Source organism: Uloborus diversus, chromosome 7, assembly GCF_026930045.1.
Source record: "Uloborus diversus isolate 005 chromosome 7, Udiv.v.3.1, whole genome shotgun sequence".
In the NCBI taxonomy this organism is placed as follows: domain Eukaryota; kingdom Metazoa; phylum Arthropoda; class Arachnida; order Araneae; family Uloboridae; genus Uloborus; species Uloborus diversus.
The window spans coordinates 69,408,990-69,429,910 of record NC_072737.1 but is presented as its reverse complement, the minus strand read 5'-3'; the positions used below and the strand labels follow the sequence as shown (position 1 = coordinate 69,429,910).

The 20,921-nt window shown below is 32.3% G+C and overlaps 1 protein-coding gene across 1 annotated transcript in view; it reads left to right on the top strand.

The window, feature by feature from the left end:
* LOC129227013 (triple functional domain protein-like) overlaps positions 1-20,921 on the top strand; it is a 100,433-nt gene that overhangs the window by 68,057 nt on the left and 11,455 nt on the right. The window contains exons 34-46 of the mRNA XM_054861642.1: positions 81-226; positions 386-485; positions 2,563-2,797; positions 3,823-3,925; positions 4,817-4,922; positions 5,020-5,085; positions 7,737-7,871; positions 10,815-10,895; positions 11,340-11,407; positions 11,533-11,599; positions 11,681-11,793; positions 12,948-13,107; positions 13,303-13,395. Of these exons, the coding sequence (XP_054717617.1) occupies positions 81-226; positions 386-485; positions 2,563-2,797; positions 3,823-3,925; positions 4,817-4,922; positions 5,020-5,085; positions 7,737-7,871; positions 10,815-10,895; positions 11,340-11,407; positions 11,533-11,599; positions 11,681-11,793; positions 12,948-13,107; positions 13,303-13,395 (1,473 nt within the window). The remainder of the gene's footprint in view (positions 1-80; positions 227-385; positions 486-2,562; positions 2,798-3,822; positions 3,926-4,816; positions 4,923-5,019; positions 5,086-7,736; positions 7,872-10,814; positions 10,896-11,339; positions 11,408-11,532; positions 11,600-11,680; positions 11,794-12,947; positions 13,108-13,302; positions 13,396-20,921) is intronic.

The following is a 20,921-nucleotide window of genomic DNA, read 5'->3' as shown; positions in this document are numbered from 1 at the left end:
GTTAGTAAGCTGCATTTTTACTTTATTTTCATTTTTTGGAAATATTTTTTATCAGAATTGCATTTTATCGTCATTTTTAGGCTACTTCCTTGGAAACAAAGCAAACATGGGTGAAAAAACTGAGAGAAGTCATACAAGAAACCTATTTCAGTAGTGCTCTCTCTACATTAAATATTTCAAAGTGCCATACAAAGATTTCAAAGTCTGTTAGCAATCGCTCTAGCAGGTTAGTGCTGTTCTCTTTAAACTTTGTACTTTTCGTTATTGTGCTTATTTTTATTTTTTTTAATTATAATTGATATAATTGATCTATCAAATCATATTAGTCTTAGATTTAAAATATTTTAAAACCTTATTTTAAACATAACCTTTATTATTATTATAGAGATTTGGAAGATTCTTCTATGGATGAGGGAAGTATTGAAAATCAAGAAAGAGGGTCATTAGCATCATTTGGTTCTGGAAACACAACAGACAGTGAAAAGGTAAAAACATTTTAATTCCAAAGTTAATGTGTTTTATTTACTGCAAGTGAATGTTCATGTGTTTTTGCGATACAAGATAAAATGATTTTTATTTTATGTGATTCCTCTTCTCCACCGCCCCTCCACATAAAATTGGGACACCCAAAAGCTTTTATTCTCAACTTTATCATTTAAGTGTTAAAGTACGGAAAACTTATTGGGAGTCTGTTAAAACTTTGTTCCTGCAACTAAGGCACTCTGGAGAATCAAAAATCCTGGTAACTTGGGCTGTGTAGAAAATAAGAAAAATAAGTAATGAAATAGGCAGAATTATTTTTTTATCACAATAAAAAGCTATGTATTGCAACAAAATTAGATAGAATTGTTTACAAGACATTGAAAAATATGAAGATAATTTTCACATTATTTCTCAACAAAGAATTAGCCTACTTTCTTCTGTTTTTATCACATTTGAATGAAGCACAGTGGCGCAGACTTCATCATTAATAGATTGAAATAAAGAGCAAAGCTTTGGTGTATTTATAGTTGCATTCATACTATCATTGTTTAAAGTTATTATCTATGTAAACATGAAAAAATAATTTAAGGAAACTCTTCAAATTTGATCCAGATAAGTAGGCTTGCCAGACGTCTCGGATTTCAGACAAAATCCTCTTGTCCTGGCCGGTTTATTTGGCGTTCCCAAAAAAAAAAAAAATATTTGATTATAGACAACCAAAAATGTTTTGAAATAATAATTAAGAAGGATTATTTAGAATAATTACTTTCTCTTTTTCACCACACAGTATGAAAAATGAAAACTATAGAAGAGCAATATTCTGCCAATGAAGTGTAGTTTTGTCTCACCAGTCGTTATCATATGGTCAAATTCTATATGAGGCACTAACGGGTGCAGCTTTAGCACCAGAAGAAATTTCGCTGCACATTACACCTGTTTTTGCATGGAATAATATTGAAGTTGCTTGTCTCGGCGCCAGCCGTTTATGAGGGAAGTAAAATAAGTCTGCACCAGTTGAAAAAGTATTTTCTTAGATGAGCAATGCATGGTCTGATGGTAGGGGTTTAATGAAGGAATCTACAGTTAAAGGCTTAATGTCACGTAAATATAATATTAGATTGGATTGTACTGATTTTTACAATAAAATTAAATCTAAAAAAGACTTTCTGAAAAAAGTCCTGTCCAATGTAAAATACTTGTAAATATTGTTAATTATTTTCCTTGTTTTAATTCCTGCTTCTTATTTAAGTAACTTTAAAATATTTTCTTGTAAAAAATTCAATGTTTTAAATTTATATGCTTGTGTCATTTATGCTCAACCATAATTTAAGTTCACAATTAGGACCATTTTTTCATAGCATTGAAAAGAAAAACTACATTTCCTTGAATTCCCTACTTACATTACCGTTGAATACTACCCTTTATACTTTGGCCGGGAGGGGGGGGGGGAGGTTCAGTTTTCCCGGTTTCGCATTTCAGAAATCTGGCAAGCCTACAGATAAGTGAGGACTGAATAATGGAGGCTCTAACCGTAAAACTTTTGTTGCATTTTCTTGTCATTTTTTGCTACAATTTCCTTTTTATGAGGTAATAGTTATATCTGTGTAAACAAGGAATAATCTGGAGCTTTTTTTTTTTTCTGTGTTTGGAAACATTGATTTGTATTAATCAAAAATGGTCAGAAAACATTTACCAGTATCTAAGTGAATGCAAATTGCTTGATGAAAGAATCTGAACATTAAAAGATATCCCATCTTGAATTTAAAAAAAATGTATATATCTATCAGGAAATGTGGAGGTCAGAATAAATGCCAAATTCAGAGAAGAACATGAAAAAGTTTAACTATTTGCACTAAAATTATAAGAAGAAAAAATAAAGTTTTTTTTTTTTTTGTGTGTGTGTGTGTGCCAGTCAAGAAGTACTCTTTTCCACCCTTATTTATTGTATTTGATACTGAAGATCATTGTTTGAACCCTGTCTTTGGATTCATAAAAGAGCTAAATTACCTAATAATATCCTATTTTAACTGTCTTTGTTAAAATTTATAAAAATTACAGTTTAAATATCTTCCTTCCTAGGGAGGTGAAGTAGTACAAGTGGTAGAAGACCATAAAGCTATACCTGGTTCATTAGAGCTGACAGTTCATGCTGGTCAGCAAGTTGAATTGTTAGAATCATGCAATGAGTGGTATCTAGTCCGTCATATCCCTAAGGATGATTCAGCATCTGGAAATCAAGAAGGTTTAATCCCACCATCCTGTATTAAATCATCATTGAAACATTCCACGTCAAAAACAAGCATAGAAACAGAAGGTAATAATCAACTTTTTTATTTTTCCTTTTAAAACATTTTTATAATTACTATAGTATTCTTACAGGATATAAAATTTGTACTTTTAAGTGCTTAAATATTTTCACTGTGTGAACTATGTAGTTTAATCATTTTCTTCTTGTTTATGTAATATTCTTCATTCTGTTCAAATCTGAATTTCATTCTTCATAGTTAACTTTATGTACCCTGCTTCTTTGTTGCAAAAAAAAAAAAAAAAAAAAAAAAACATCATCTATTCACACACTTTGTAACAGTATCATGCAACACTTAGTGGAGTCTAACTCTACCCACAAGTTTCCCCACCTCAGAAATACTTCATAATATGAATAGAATTATAAATTTTGTTCTTACACTTTTATGTAGATCTAATCCTTTGGATGTTCTACTAGAAGTCAATTCATAAATCCAATAGTTTCTCCAATTAATAAAGATTCGAGAGAAAAATTCATCAGCTACTTACTCTTACTTACCATATGCAATGAACATGAACAATTAGTTTGTTAACGTTAACTTGGTTCCAGTTTCTTACTGGAAATATTTTTTCTAGTTTCTTTGCAAAATCTCATATGCCTTCTATAAATAAGAACTAATTAAGCATCTTAATAAAAAAAAGTGAAAATGGGTTATTTTCTTTGTACCCCCACTTTACCCCATGGGTTCACTTTTCCCGAGCTGTCCCTATGTTATCTACACCTTTTTTCACCTCTAAAATCAAATTTTAAATCACTCATGAGATATTAAGGGTTACCTATGTACCTTAGAATATTATAAAATTTTTCTTTTAAGTGACATAATTTTTATGTATGTATGTATTTATTTTTGCATGTCTATTTACTGGTAAAACTAAATCAAATATTTAATCCAGTCACAATTTCGCACATTCTCAAAGAAATGTTTTTACTAAAATATCACTCTTTAATTGCTCTGAAAAAGCACAAATTAGTAGGGCACATCATGAACTTTTTGCAATATTTTTATGTAATATTTGGGTACTATATATTTTCAGAAATGAATATTAATGCTGCTACCGATCTAAGTCCTACTGCTGTTGGATATCCATTACCAAATATATCATCAATACCAATATCCAAACGCCGTGGAGCTTTTAGGTATGTATTACAGTCAACATACTTTAGAGCAAATTCCCATTACTGCAACCCTTCTCACCATGATGATGAATGCAAGGTGCCCCATTTGCTGTTTCATAGATACAGTGTTATTTTAATGTACGTTAGAAAGTCTGAACTAGACTGTTCATTCCAATATAATGTCCAAAAATCAAGTTTCAGCTTTTTTGTAATTCTCAAGACTATTTTATGCAAAAACTAATATTGAAAAATGTTATGTTTCTAAAGATAATCTTTTTATTCAAAGAATTTAATTGGTGATGAAAGAGTCTCACACACACAATGTACATTCTAAAATCTATTTTTTTTCTTTTTTTCAAAAATTGAAAAAGTGGAAAGCTGCTACAATATCTAATTGGCAGAAGAAACTAATGTTTTTAAAAATTTTTGAACAAAGTAGAGAAACACCATTATCTCTAATTTATTAAAAGAACCTATTTTGGCCAACTGTTTTTAATGTAATATGTGCTTTAAATGCATTATTTGAAGTTATGCCTAATATATTTGAAGTATTGTAGCATAAAATTTAAATAAAACCGCAATTATTTATTTTTTTGTAAACTTTTTGATTCTCTTTTAAAGTGAAGAGTAAAAGTTATTCCAGTATATTTAAAATATGAATAAATAACACGCTATACGTTATACATTTACTTTGCAGCAACCACTATTTATAGTGACCGAGTTTGGTTGGACAACAGGGATCATTATAGCAAATGTCAACTGAAATTAAAACTTATATTGTAAATTGTTTCAATACGACAGTATAGATTTTATGCCATTCATTAATTGTTTCAGCATCTATATGTTTTTGCTATGCGTTTTATGCCTTAAAAACTTTTGTAATGTTTTGCCACATTTAAAAACATTTTACAGAAAGTGGTTATCAAATCCAGTGCGAAAACTTAGCCATAGTCGTGTAGAAAGGTCCTCTAGTGAATCATCTAAGTCAGTTTCTACTAAGAAAACTCCACAACCAAAAGTATGATATATTTTCTCATATATTTTTAAAATTTCATCATCTGACCATGAAATCTTGGCACTTGAAGTAAATACTTGGTTTTAATTTTTCATTATAGATTGTGACAAAACCAGAATCAAATGAAAAACCATTGGCAAACCCTGAATGTAGAAGGTTGTTAAAGGTTGGTAGTTGCTTTGATTTTCTTTATATATATTTTTTCTTTTTCCCCTCCTCTATATTACTTTTTTTTTAATTGTTACATTTGTTCACGTTTGCCCAATTTTTTTGAAATCCTTGAGAACATTCGCATTCCTAGTGTTGTAGTTGAGAAAAAATGTTTGGAAGAACTCGCCTTGAGTTTTAGGGGACTCATCAAAAGAAAAAGTGGTTTGAAACCAATTAACATTACATTTGTGCTATTTTTACAGTAGAACAGCAAACATTTTGGGAAACAGCACCCCTCCCCCCACTACCCCTATCTATAGCTCTAGGTATCCCTAACTTAAAATTGTGTCGTCTTTTGCACTGTGAAATTTTAGTAAGATACTGATTTCCTGCAATTCAGAAACAAGTTTCCAAGAAAAGAGAGAAAAAAATTCTTTAATTATGTATGTCAACATGAACATACAGAGTTATTTTCATTGTCTTTCAAAAGTTTATTAAGAAAAATTAAAAAACTGACTTTTGAAAGATGTTTGTTTTTATTGTTTCCGTTTCTCATTGTTAATTTTATAGATGTTTACATTGACTTTCAAAAAGTTACATGTTGCTCTGTTAAGCAAACTGACTTACCGTATTTTCCTGTATATAATCCGCAGATTATGTGTTGAAAAAATTCCAAATTTTATTGTGCGTATTATCTTCCGTGGATAATCTGATGAAAAAAAAAATTTTACAGCTGAAAAGTTTCGGGTGAAATTCTGAAAGAATTGCCGTTTATGTTTTAGAAAATAAGTAACAGATTCCGCTAATTCAGTCTTTTTTTCTTAGCGTATCCAATGTGGATTTCTGGTTTTTCCCTCTCCTCAAGCATTGCATCTTCACTCCTGGCCAACGCCTCCACTCCTGCCCGCGAGTCGCACTCGAGCTATCCTCCAACTACCGATAGGCACAAAATAAATTCGCCAAGAGGTGAAGGATGTAGTTCTAGTGCAGTTACTGAATTTCGGGTGAAATAAGACCCTCTGCTGGATTATCTTTATGTTTTCTTATCAAGACTGCTTTAAAAGCTAAAAATTTTAATCATGCTTTGATAGTTTAGATTTTGTTTTGTTTGGTTAGTTTTTTTTTAGTAAAAATGTCACAATGTTTAAATATGGTGATTTAAAGTGAACGCTAGCAAGCTGTGGCAGTTCCGTTCCCTTGCAGACAAAACCGCACCATTAGCAAAACAAAAGGCGCAAATTAAACGGTCTGGCATCATCCATTCCGAACCTCATCGATGACGTATGTAATGCTCATTTGATAAGAACTGCGAGCTGCTCGATTGCGGTAGAGCTGCTATATATACAGGCCGATGCATCAGCTTAAGTTTAGACAACCACTCAAACACGTGTTCCGATCTAAAATGGCAGAGCTTAAGCTGATGCGTCAGCTCATATATATATATATATATATACATACATATATATATATATATGTATGTATATATATATATATATATATAGGGGCCTTACATTGCTAGAGAAACATCATTTGCAGGAAAAAATTGCTGCAGAATATACGGCGCTGCTGATTATGACTCAACTCAATTCTCTTAACGCCTAGTGGCACATGAGGCTGCTAGCATGGCATTCCATCCCGACTGGTTTATTGCCACCTCCCTGGCACTCCCTCAGCTTGGCCAACCAAAGGCATTTCTTTCTTGTATGGCCATCTGATGCCATGTTAGTTTTGGACGCCCATGCTTCCTCTTGCCATCAGGGGCCCATGTGAAAGCAGTTCTTGTTGGGTCTGTTGCCTGTATTCTGAGAACATGCCCTATCCATGACCATCTGTTGCTTTTTTATCAGTGGTTATCGACTTGCAATTTGTACGTTTGTATAGGTCTGTATTCGATAATTTATCTGGACAGTATATGTTTAATATTTTTCTCAGACTTTTAGTTTGAAAGGCATCAAGCTCTTTTTCTTGCTGTAGAAGTTAGCTTCCATATATTGCTGCCATAGAGTAGGACTGCTCTAACTGTTAAACTGAAAATCTAGTGGTTTCTGTAAACATGGTTTTTTTTTACATGGATGGGTTTTTAGTTCATTGCACAACCCTCCTCTTTTACCTGGGCTTGGGACCAGCACAGGGACGAGACGAACTCCAGTCTATGGCAGGGTTTATTGTACATGGTTTTTTTCTACTTAGGGGGGGGGGGGAAAGAGCACCGCGCATAATATGCCGCTGCGGATTATATACAGGACAATACAGTATATTGGAGAAACTTCAAATTGAGTCAGAAGTTGGTTTACTGGGAGAAAACAAAGAGTAGTTAAGGGTAATTATTATCCTCGATTGACTGTTGTAAGTGGGGTTTCACAAGGTTCAGTTCTACCGCTGTTGTTTATTTATTATTTTTATTAATGATATAGGGGAAAGGCTATCTGGGAACAATAGGGTGCATCAAAGCCTCCATGTTTTAAATTTTTCTTTAGAAATTCTTTATCCCTGTGTTATTTTTGTTCCTAATGCCAAAGAAAGTATATGCATAAAAATTTCACAAGTTTTAAATATTATCTTAAAACAAAACTTTTGAAATAAAAGCTTTGTTTTGAAAATTACTTTTATGCACAGTTTTCCCTTTTAATGCAAGTTATGTGACAGTTCACTTCTGTTTTTCTTTAGAATGAAATACGTAAAAAAGAAATATCAATTGAAGAAGATGAAGTGTTAGATGTAGAGCTTCCACCCCCAATGAAAATACAAGAACATAGTTTTACTCCTGTTCATCAAAACTTACCTGGCAATAGTAGTGAAAAGGTTTGTCAAATATTCTTTGAATTATGAATATTATTAAACACTTTTTTTTTACATTTAAAAGAATTGAATTTTTTGAAAAAAAAAAAAAGTTGCTGATAGCTCATGCTTTTGAAAGTATCTGGTTATGAAAAATATCTGGCAGCAAAAAAGAACCATGAAGAATTCTTATGAATGATGTTCTTTTCAAGCATTTAAATGAATGAAAGTTCAATTTATCTGATAGCACCAATTTGTAAGTATCAAATTGTAAATTATATAGGAAAGTGCTGAAAAATGTGATTTTATTGCAGTTTGTATTTTCAAAGTTTTCTTAGTTGACGTGAAATGCTTCAGGTTTGTATATTAACTGCTTTTGCTAAAATGTGAGTTTATCATAATTTCAAAAGTAACTGTTTCTAAAGCTTTTGATCTGCTACCTTTAAAAACCTTTGCAATAATCTGGCAATTATACATGTTTATTTACCTTTAAACTTTAGGTTTTGAAATTCAAAACTCAAATTTGCGCTCCTTTTCATATTTTAAATGTATCTGTTTTGGGAGAAATATTTTTATTTGAAATGTTATTTTGTTTGTCTATATTGTGTGATGGAAGCTTTTAACCTGTAACATGGGAGGTGAAGAAGTAGGACGTAACAGAGGATGTGAGATTTCAGAGACCGCTTTATTTGCAAATTTTTTAAAAATTGTTCAATTATGATATATTCCTCTAATTTCCCACACATGTTCTTTGAACTTTTATTCGCAAGGGAAAAAAATATTTTTGAGTTTTTAATCGAAATATACCTTTTCCGAGGAAATTTTGGCAGAGTCTTAAGATTTTTTGAGAAAATCGTATGCTGTAGTAAATAACTATCTACTCGTAATAAAAACGAATCGATTATTTATTAATGATTTCATTTTAGTGCTTTAATATATACAGAATATTTTAGTACCAGAAAATTGGTTATATAAGGTTACGGGAAATTTTTGACAGCCCTTTAACTGTTAGTATTTTGCGTCTTATTTCGAGGAATAATTCCGCCTTCATTGTCCTTAGAACATCATTGGGTAACGTTTGTGTACATTTCAAACAACTCTCAAACTCATCTAGAATATTATGCATCTCTTCCACATAACGCGGATAAGATTAAATGAACCTATATCCGCGGTTTCTAACATTATAAGAGCCATGTCTACTACTGCCGAAAATTGTAACACTGAAGGGCAAGTGCGGTCTCGCAGACCGCTTCTAAAGAATTCAATAAAATTTAAACCAGTTGCACATGCCTAAAGATACTGATAAGCAAGGGGGGTGTTCAAGATCACAAAATAAAAGCTATTGGGAAAGACCATTCAAATGGACTGAAAATGAAATAGGGATGATCGGATGAACTTTTAAGCGGTCTGTGAGACTGCACCTCTCCTGTTAAGGATTAAATCTAAACTAATTTATGCCAGGGGGAGTTCAGGCCATCAATGAGATTACAGAACACATTATGCTTTTCACATGTCCAGTACAGCTCAAATTATAATGAAAATGCTCTTGTTTATTCTCGTAGAATGAAACTGTTTGAACTTAAGAAAACTAAAAAAAGTGTTGCCCTCCAATGGATTCCGAGTCATTGTGACATTTTTGGAAACAAGGGGGCTGATTAACTTGCTAAAGTTGGATCTCTTATGACCCAACTGGATTCTTCTAAAAGTAACAGAATTTCCTTAAATAGTGATACAGCTCTGAGTAGAAAGTAGAATATCCTACTCAATAAAAGCTATACAATTCCCAGCTCCTTGCCTCGATCTGTTGGAGTGACTTGTTTTCGTGTGAGCACTGGACGTGATTAGTTGCAAAAACACCTACATAACCTACATAGAATTAGAGTGAAGGATTCTCCCTGTTGTCCTCTGTATCGCCATGGTCAAATAGACAGTGCTCATCTCAGGAACTGTCCAATTATTTGAAGATTTTTAAAGGACAACTCTAAAGAACGCTAAATTTTATTTACCTTTTTATATTTCTTAATCCTTTGGGGCTGCTCATCAATTAATGGCAAAGATGCCACAACTAGAACATGAACAAAATGGATCACACATGTTATAGAAAAAAGAAATGCTTTGCTTTGTGAAATATTGTTTTCTTTAATAGTAAATACAGAACATAAGCAACATTACAGTAGAAACACTTGAAATTATGCAAAGTGACTCTGCTGTTGGTATTTCAATGAACTAAACTTTCAAGGTATAGTTTATGAAAATAGTCATTAGTATTTCATACTAAAGTTATTGCCTGCTTAAAGGGAAGGGGGGGGGGGAGACTTATTCAAAAAAGACTTCAACAAAAGGAATTATCCAGAGTAAAGTTAAGAAATAAATCAATTGGTATAATTTTAGTTAATTATTTCCTTTTTTAATAATGCTTTCAGGCATTGTTTACTATAAACAAATAAATTATGCACAAGGAATACCTTGGAATTTTTCAACATTCATGAGCATGATTAATAACTGAAGATATTTTGCTATCATTTCCATTTTTAAATAATAAATAAAAAACTCATTAGTCATTTCACAGAAATAAAAATTAAGTGTAACTCTTAGAATTCTCACTGGGAACTAAAACTGGCTTCAGAATGTTTCATGAGTATGTTTTAATTTCTCATTATTTTTTAAATTTAAATTTATTCTTTTATCTAAATTAGTGATTGAGTTGATTTGCTTTCAACTCTTTAAAATGTTGTTATCTCCAGTTTCTTTTTATAATATTAACCAAAACTATCAACTTATCAATGGTGAGATAGATGGGACAAAATTTTTATGATGAAATGCATTTAAATGAAATTAAAGAAACAATAACAGTTCATGTATTCAGTGTATTTATTGTTCATTTGTTCAATTTCATAAAGTCTGAGGATTCAGAAAGTTTTTATCCATTAAATTTATATGCTTATCTTACTTAACATTTCTGTTTAGCCAATAACCTTACCTTCCACTGATGGCAGTAGTTCTACCGACTTGGCTTCTGAAATAGAACAAATAGTAAAGGAACGTATGGTGTGTGTGATTGTAATTCCTGATAGTTGTTTGCATGGTGCATGCAAAAATAAATCTAGCTCCAGTCATTAAACATAGTTAAATACTAAACGTGTATTGATGCAGAAATTAAAATTGTAATTTTACTGAATTATATACTTTCTTTCTTTTTTTTTTTTTCAGTTTGTTTTAGTGTATGAGCATTTTTTTGCAATGTGAAATTTTTGCATGCGTTGATGTGAAAAGGAAGTATAATTCAGTTCTCCTTAAATGTGTTATTCATTTCCATCTTCCACCTTAACTAAGAAATGTGCATGTAAATTTTGCTTAATGCTCATATGCAGCTTAGAAGGTAATTAAAATTGTAATAAATTGCATTATAAAGAACACTTAAAGTACTTCATCTTGTGTGAAATCGTGAAAAAAATGTTTTATTTTGTACAGGAGCATCACACAGAATACAAGTCGGATGAAAGGAAACAAAAACATCACATTACGGTCAAAGAGAGAGAAAAATTTTTACAAAATAGAAAGTATGATTTTAATTGGCATGAATAATGTAATTAAGCATGAATTACATTATTATTATTAAGCATGAATTGCATATTTTCTATCCTAATTGCTCCCTGCATATGTTGAAAACAAAATTTTCTTTCAGATGCATAATTCAAGAGTTCATTGAAACTGAAAAGAGCTATGTAAAGGATTTACATTCAGTCATTGAAGTAAGCATTGGCTCTACCATCTGTAATATGTATGTTCATAGCTTAGAATAGTAATAAATTATTATTTTTTTTTAATTTTAGGGTTACATGAAGCCCATGAAGTTAGGGGACATTTCAATTCCTCAGGACCTACGTGGAGATAAGACAAATATTATTTTTGGAAATATTGAATCCATCTTTGAATGGCATCGAGAGTAAGTATACTTGTTTGGCATGTGTTTTTGAATGTTTGTACACATATACATAATGATATATGCATTAACACCACCCCAATTTAACGATTGTCAAGGAACTGGAAAAAGATATCTTTAGCTTAAGGATATCGTTAAATCGAGGAGTGTAGACAATCAATGCAGTCAAATTCGAACCAGTGAAATGTATCATTGAATTGAGGAAATTGTTAAATCCGGTATTGTTAAATCAAAGTTATACTGTATTTTAAGTATATATGTGTATTTATTAGTAAGTTACATGCATAACCTTTATGTCCCTTTATATTCCTTTACATATAACCTTTATGTATGTTATAACCTTTATATATTGTCATGCTAAATTAGTTAATAACAAGAACTCAAAGCTAAAGGGGAAAAAATTATTTAATTTATTAATTTGTCATTCTGTTTGTTCTGTGTTTTGTTCTTCAATGGAAATTTGGTGGGACAATTCTCCACAGGAATGATTGAATAGGATATAATTTTTATAAAATCACTGTACATTAACATTACTTTTATGGTAAATGCATAAAAAAATTGTGGGATTGTTTAAAATGACAACATAAACGATACTGAAAGAAGAAAAGTATGAATGTTATTTATTAGTTTCTAAAAAAAATAATTGATGAGTAAAATTATTTTAAATATTAGTTATTAACACTAGAAGGACTGAAATTTGCTGTTTACCTAAAAAAACTGATGGGGCCGGTGTGCCCCTGCCTGGTTTTTAAGCCAATTATTAATAAATTTATTTCTGGGTGAGTCCACATGCCGCCCGTATCTCCTCTAATGACTGCATAAGAACTGAATACATAATTTTTCTGGTGTTATCTGTACATGCCAAATTGTAAAGTGTTAGTTTCTGTTTTGAAAAGCGATTCCTACAGTCTGGCTAGCAAGCATCGCCAGTATTTTGCATTTGTAATTTCCCCCAATTGCCAAAACAGAAAGATTAAAATAAATCTCATAATGTGTAAAAAAAAAAAAGAAAAAAAAAATCAGGATTGCTGGATAGAAGCATAAAAAACAGTTATAATCCCTTAATTTTGTACCTAATCTATAAAAGTTGACAAGCATTGCATTGCTTATTTATAGCGATTACTTTACACTAAATTAGTCAATTTTTTGTTCCACAGCACTTTTTTTCCAGAATTGCAAAATAATATAGAAAATCCTCGCAGCATTGGACTTCTGTTTAGGAAGTCTGAACTCAAACTGCATATGTATGTTGTCTACTGTCAAAATAAACCCAAATCAGAGCAAATTGTTGCTCAATTTCTCCACTCCTATTTTGAGGTAACTAATGTTAATTTTCTTTAATATTTTTGTCTTCTTATAAAGATTATGTACATAATTATGTAATGTGTATGTTATTTTTCATTTTATTAAAATATGTCTCAAAAAACTGTAAAAAAATCTTAAAGGAAAGCATAGCTCTGAAATTAAGTTGAAAGGTGGAAGAAACTTATTGCTTATTGTTTTATTCTGTAGGACCTCAGGTGTAAATATAAACTTGAACATCATCTTTATGATTTACTAACAAGGCCTGTGCAGCGAATACTGGAATACAAGTTATTGTTGAAGGTAAGTTTTTTGTATGTTTATCATTTTATGATCCCTTTTGAAATGGAATCTGAAACTATAAGTTTAACTACAATGATAGCTTTTTGACAACATCTGCAATTTTACAAACTAAGCTGCTGCTTTGAAAATTTTGTACCATTATGTAATGTATAACTTATTTACTAATCATGCATATTCTATCATGGACATTTAAAGGATTTGAATAAATACAAGAAACTAACAAGGCCTGTATGGCAATGCCCATGTTTTGAAGGAAGTCCCTGGAATTAATGAAAATCTACCCTCTCCTCAGAACTAAAGAAATCATTTTCTTTTACTAAAATGCATAAACGCCATTTAGCCTTAGATCCAATTTCCCAACAATATGTCTGTACAGAAATTTGTCTGAAAGTAGGGTAAGGAAAATGGCTCTGTTCATTACTCTATGCTTTTGAGAACCTAACTGGGTTAAAACAAAGGGTATCAGTCAGAAAGGAAACAGGTATGCTTAGGAAAACTAAAATATGGCTTCGTTTATGGTAACATAGAAATGTAGTTGCTTCTCAATTAAAGATAGAGAATGCAGTTGACAGATTATTTTACATTTTTAATGAAGTATTAATGCAAATTAATGACTTTTTAAAATTTTCTTGATATATTATTTTAAATTTTAACTGAGTTTTTTATGATTTTAAACATTCTTTTTTAAAATTTTAATGGACTTTTTAGAATTGATTTGGTACCCAGTTATTTGAAAACTCAAATAATACAATGAAAGCAATAACATTATCATAATTCTGCCATTGGGCAATGTTATGGTAATGCGGTCGTGATCCAGTTTTTAAAAGTATCAGCAACACAGACTGCCATTCCAAAAGTTCAATTAAAATAGAAAAATTCTGCTAAATAAATAAGTAAAGCTACAAAATCCATTACATTGGTAGTTGCTTCAAATTGTAAAGTAGTTTATTAACTTGATCTTGAATCACCTACCTACCTATCTTCTTGTCAAATGACCACGCTACCGTAATCTAGTTCCGATCAATTTAAAAATCTAATTGCTCTGGCGAAAATATTTAAACAAACATCCCTTCCCCCCCAACCCTGCAGATTTTTTTTATTATTAAAAACCACCTTACATCTAGAAAAAATAAAAATTCCACTCAAATACACGTCACAATTAAAGCAGAAAGAAATACAGTAGAAGACCGTTATAACGCCGACCTGTATAACGCAATTCTCTATAAACCGCACTACTTTTCAGAAGTAAACAATAGATTTTGAAGTTTAAAAAATACCTCTGTTTTGCTTTGCAAAAATAAAAATTGTTAGGCAAATTAAATTTTGAAAGTTTTTCATCTTTCCATCTTATTTCAAAGCTTTTAAATTCAAAATTAGTACTCATAATAAACAGAAAATACCAAATGGCTCTTAAAAATGCAGCTGTTTTGCAAACCATGAAGCTAGCAGAAGTGCAGGATTTTGATTGTGAAACATATTTATTTGTGAATAACTAATTGTAATATTGGTGCTTTAATACTCATTGCAGATAAAACTCATTCTGAAGTGCTAATATATAGATATATTCTGAATATTAGTTTCAAAATTTGTAAAATGATCTATATAATGCAAAAACCTGTATAACGCAAAAGCTCTGATCCCAAGGTGTGCGTTATAAGGGTCTTCTACTGTACTGCTACCCTTCCCGCCCCCTGCAGAAAAAATATTTTAATTAACCCATTTCAGGCCGAGCATGGAAATTTTATAACATGTGGTAATATTTTCTTAAAATTAGGTTTAAAATGCATCCATTAAGACACAAAAAGTTTCTTGCATAAAAAATAATATTTAATTAAAAAAATAAAATGGTGCGTAAACGCACCATTGGCCAAATCAGTGAACAAATATTTCAGTGGAACAATATTATTCTTAGTCGAATATTTACATTTTTAAATGAAAATTTTCGAAGCATTTTGAATGTAAATGGACTGTGCATTTGAGGCACAAATAAATCGTGTGGTTTTTGTACACTTTACATCGTCTGCGGGCTTTTTTTAGTGTTCATTTATGGTATATGTGATTCTATCAGTCCGTATTTCTTTCGGTAGAGCTGCGGATGATGGACGACCCTTGTTTGGATGTGTTATTTGTACCGTATTTTCACCAAATGATCCGTCTGATGAGCACAAATACCAAAGTTTGAATCCAAACCTTACTGGCATTCCCTTTATGAACATTTTTGATGAATGCCTTCCAAAATAAGGCACCATCTCTTCGTCAATTGACAAATTTTGAGAAAAGATTCCAAATTGTAGATACTTTTTTTTTATAGATGCAGGAAAATGGGCGTAATAAGTAAGTAAACTTGTCTGTTTTATCAAGGCAAGAGTTATCGGAAAATGGATATTTTGTTTTTATGTTTTTAAATCTGATTCGACTCGTGCTTTTCCAAATTATTGGCAGTCCTTTATCCTCATCTAAAAACCAGTGCATATCTACTTGGGGAAGAGAATAATATCCAGAAGGAATTAGTATGCCTAAAAATATTTTCAAGTCGATTGCGGAAAATTGGAAATCGTGACTATTATTGTCATTAGCATATTTTTTCAAAAAAAAAAAAAAATAGAGAAAACTATTAGGACACATCTATTAGACAAATTTAAATAAAATAACGACAATTTGCAAAAAAAAAAAAGAAAGAAAAAAAAAGTACGATTCCTTGCATAAAAACTAGGTTTTCAATTTTTGCTTATTGTTCATGCATTCAGCCAATGGTGCATTTACGCACCATTAAATTTAAATAACGATTTATAAGATTTTTTATTACATTTTTTAAAAATTTTATCTATAGAATTTACAACTTTAACCCATTATAAGAACGTGTGATTAATCTCAAGTGGATTAATTATACAATTTCAAAAGGTCGAATTTGACAGTCGACGTTTCAAGGTAAAAAACAAGCATATTTTGAAATTTACTCTAAAGAAAGTGCTTGCTCCAAATGAATTACTATTATTTTATAGATGCCTTCAAAACCTTTTAAAATAGCATAAAAATTAAATTTGTAAAAAATATACGAAACAGCTTTAATTAAAATTCTTTGCTGAAATGGTGCGTATACGCACCTTCGGCCGAAAATGGGTTAAAATATGCTTTACCATCAGAAAAAAAAATTTCAATTATAACCCTCCCTCTCCATCCCGCTGAAAAAAATTAACTAAAGTATGTGTTGCAATCAGAGCCAAACAGATATTTGCCCCCACCTATATATGTTGAAGATTTGAATTAAAATGCTCATAATAGCATTGTGCAGCAAAAAAATATCTTCAAAATGCTTCTGACATTATTCTTGCTGATTCTTATGTAAAATGACCCCCTCAATTCAAATATGCATATTTTTCAAATTTTCTAGTGATTTTTTTTCCTCCGGGAGAGTTCTACATATTTTGTTGAAAGTTTAAAAAAAAAAAAACCCTGAAGTAGGAGGTGCTCTGTTAGTGCATCACATCAGCGAATCAGTCTTAATTATTTTCCAATATCTCAAGTGAGTACCCCTGTAAATCAACTTCTAAATTAAGGAGGCATATAAGAGAGCAAGTGTTGAAAAAAAAGGTATAGGAAGGGAAAATGAGTGTTTTTGAGGAGGATTATATTTGCACTAAATGTGCTGAACTCTCAGACTTAAGACTTAAGATGCTAGTTTTGGAAGCCCAGTTAGCATTAGGGTGTAGGCCAGTTGCAGAGGGTATAAATGTTCCAGAGATTCAGGGGGAAGTTTCAAATGAGGAGTTAGATTGGGAAACTAAGGGTGTAATTTTGGGGGACTCTATGGTAAGGGAGGTGGGTAACACAGTTGGGAGAGTAAAGCGTAAGGTGGCTAGGTGTTGTTTACCAGGGGCTCGGGTAAAAGACGTTAATATGGTTGCGGAAAAGAAGGGAGTATTGCATAAGGAGGACATGGTTACTTTGTGGGTGGGAACAAATGATGTAGGTCACAGTAAAAATGAGGAGTTTTCTATGGAATGGGAATCCCTGTTGGATAAAGCAACCAGCTTTTCGACGAATGTCCAAGTGGTTGGTTTGCTTCCCAGGTATGGAGTGCATAGGAGCTGGCTAAATCAACGTGCGAGGTGTATGAACTTGCTACTGAAGTCAATTTGCGAAAAGCGCAGTATCAGGTTCATTGATGTATGGAGTCATTGTAAACGGGATTGGATTGCTAGGGATGGCCTGCATCTGAGCTCTACAGGGGTCAAAATGATTAGTGGATTAATTTTAAGGGCTTCGGAGTCAAAAAAACTAAGTTGGAATGGGGGGCATGGTTCAAGCATCAGGCATCGAGAGAATGAAATTTTTTTGGGTATTGCTAGAAATGGAAATAAAGTGACGAACAAGAGTAGTAATGTTAACAATTGTAATTTAGGAAATTTCAGGGTGTTAAATAAAAGCAACTTAGGCATGCTTAAAGTTTTCTATACCAATGCTCGCAGTATTAGGAACAAGATGGATGAATTGAAAAGCATAGTTATGGATGAGAAGTTGGATGTTATTGGAATTACAGAGACATGGGCTACCGAATCTGATGCAGAGTTATTGCATATTGCTGGGTATTATTTGTTCAGACAGGATAGAGTAGGTAAAAGAGGTGGTGGGGTTTTATTTTATGTTAGAGACAATTTTATTTGCAATGAATTGGTCATAAATGATAAGCCTACTGATATTGATATGGTTTGGCTGGAGTTGATGAGCAGTAAGGGCAAAAAGCTACGCTTTGGAAACATTTATAGGCCACCTAATTCAAACCACGGACAAGATGAACAGATGTACCGTATTATTAGTGACATGTCCAGTAAGGGATCCGTTATCATAATGGGGGATTTCAATTTTCCGGGTATTGATTGGAATAATTTTTACCCTGGTAATGGCAAAGAAGAGGAATTTTTAAAAGTAATTGGTGACTGTTTCTTAGATCAAGTTGTAACTCAGGGAACTCGAGAGGAGGCAATTTTGGATCTAGTTTTTTGTGACATAGGTAGTTTTGTTCAGGGGTTGAGTGTAAAGGAGCATATTGGAGATAGTGATCATAACAGCATTAGGTTCCGGGTTAAATTTGAAGTGTGCAAAGATGATAATTTTAGGTTTGTGCCCAATTTCAGAAACACTGATTTTGTTGCACTTAGGCAGAGCTTGAAAGAGGTTTTTTCGTCAGGGTTGGAAAATAGCGACGTAGATCAGCAGTGGACGGAATTTAAGGATAAACTTGCTAAAACCGTTGGGGACTATGTTCCATTTAGGAGAAAAGGTGTTAGTACCAAAATTTGGCCCATGTGGTTCTCCAGGGAGACTAAAGAAGCTCTTAATTATAAGCAAGCCACTTTTCGTAAGTTTAAAGAAACTGGTCAGAGTGCGGAGAGGCTCCAGTATGGTAAGGCAAGGCAAAATTTTAAGTATTTGGTACGGATTCAGAAAAGGGAATTGGAGCAAAGGCTGGCAGATGACATTGATGGGAACCCTAAGAGGTTTTTTGCTTACGCTAATTCTGGGAAAGCTCGAAACAGTCAAATTGGGCCTTTGGTTGATGAGCATGGAAATTTAATCCAAAACGATAGGGATATTGCAAATGTTCTAAATAACTTTTTTTCCAGTGTGTTTAACGATAACTGTATCTCAACAGTTGACACTAACAAGACACAAGCTATTATACAGCTTGAGGATTTGGTATTTTCCAGGGAGGAGGTTTTATTTCATTTGAAAAAGATTAAAGCAACTAAAGCTCCGGGACCAGATAATATTTATCCAAAAATTTTAGTTGAATGTGCAGAGGAATTAGTGGATGTTATTTTGAATATTTTCAATGCTTCTTATAACTCGGGGATGGTGCCAGAGGACTGGAAGCTGGCTAACATAACGCCACTCTTCAAGAAGGGGTCTAAAGGTATTGCTGGGAATTATAGACCTGTAAGTTTGACTTCGGTGATTTGTAAGATTTTCGAAACTTTGATCAAAATTAAGATCATGATGTTCTTAGAGACTAATAGTCTGTTGACTAGTTTGCAGTATGGTTTCAGGAAAGGTAAATCCTGTACTACTAATTTATTGCATTTCTACGACAAGGTTACCTCAGCTTTAGATAACAAAAAATGTGTGGATGTTGTTTATATTGATTTTCAAAAAGCTTTTGACAAGGTACCGCATGTTGCTCTTCTCAGCAAGTTAGCTGACATTGGAATAGGAGGAAAAACTTTACTTTGGGTTAGAAATTGGCTTACTGGTAGGAAGCAAAGAGTAGTTGTGAGAGGAAATCATTCTAATTGGAGTGATGTTTTAAGTGGGGTTCCTCAGGGATCAGTTTTAAGGCCTCTTTTGTTTATTATATTTATGAATGACATCAATGAAAATATTTCTGGAAGCATGAATTGTTTTGCTGACGATGTAAAAGTTATGGGGATTGTCGAAAATGAAGAACAAGTAAAACAGCTGCAAGAGGATTTAGATCATATTACTAAGTGGGCAGATAAATGGGGTATGGCAGTTAATGTAGGGAAATGTCAAGTGCTACACTTAGGTCATGGAATAAGCGTATGAGATATCGTTTACAGGGTTCAGTCATAAATCAGGCAGAAAATGTTATGGATCTGGGTGTCTTTATAAATCAGGACTTCAAGTTTAGTCAACAGTGCAGTATTGCTAGTAACAAAGCCAACAAAATGCTTGGGTTCATCAATAGATCTATTTCAAACAAATCTAAGAAAGTTCTTCTGCCTTTATATAAGAGTTTAGTAAGACCTCATTTGGAGTATGCTGTTCAGTTTTGGTCGCCTTATCTAAAGAAAGATATTTTTGTATTGGAAAGGGTTCAAAGAAGGGTAACTAAATTAGTAAGGGGACTCTCAGATTTAGATTATGATACCAGACTTAATAGGCTTAACATGTACAGCCTGGAGCAAAGGAGAGTCAGAGGGGACATGATTCAGTTATTTAAATTTATCAAAATGAAAGATGTAAATGGATTAAATTTTTGTGGGGAAAGCAGGACAAGGGGTCATTGTTTTAAGCTATTTAAATCTCAGGCTAACTTGGAAATCAGGAAAAACTACTACTTTAGCAGGGTCGTGGGCACTTGGAATAGCTTACCGGAAGAGGCGGTAATGAGCAAGGGAGTGGATAGCTTTAAGAGGGCCATTGATCTTCATTGGGGACTAATTAATTGACTAGGACCAGCCTAGCTGGGCCCAGAGCCTGTTGCTGGTCGTCACATTTGTATTTGTATTTGTATTTGAGAAACACTACAGTTCTTAAAGTAAAATGCATGTTTTGTATTTCATTATAATACTCAAAAGAAAACTAATTATATCAGTTGGTTTGATTGCATCACTTTTTGACTCTTTTCAGGGTAGGGCTTGTAAGTTTCATTTTTTAAGTATTTGCAGTAATAAAAATCAGTTGAAAGTTCTTCATTAACTACTCTTCATTTACCTTTGCTCATAAGAACATGTTAAATTTTATTTAATTAATATTTTCTTTTAACCATTACATTTCCTTTTATG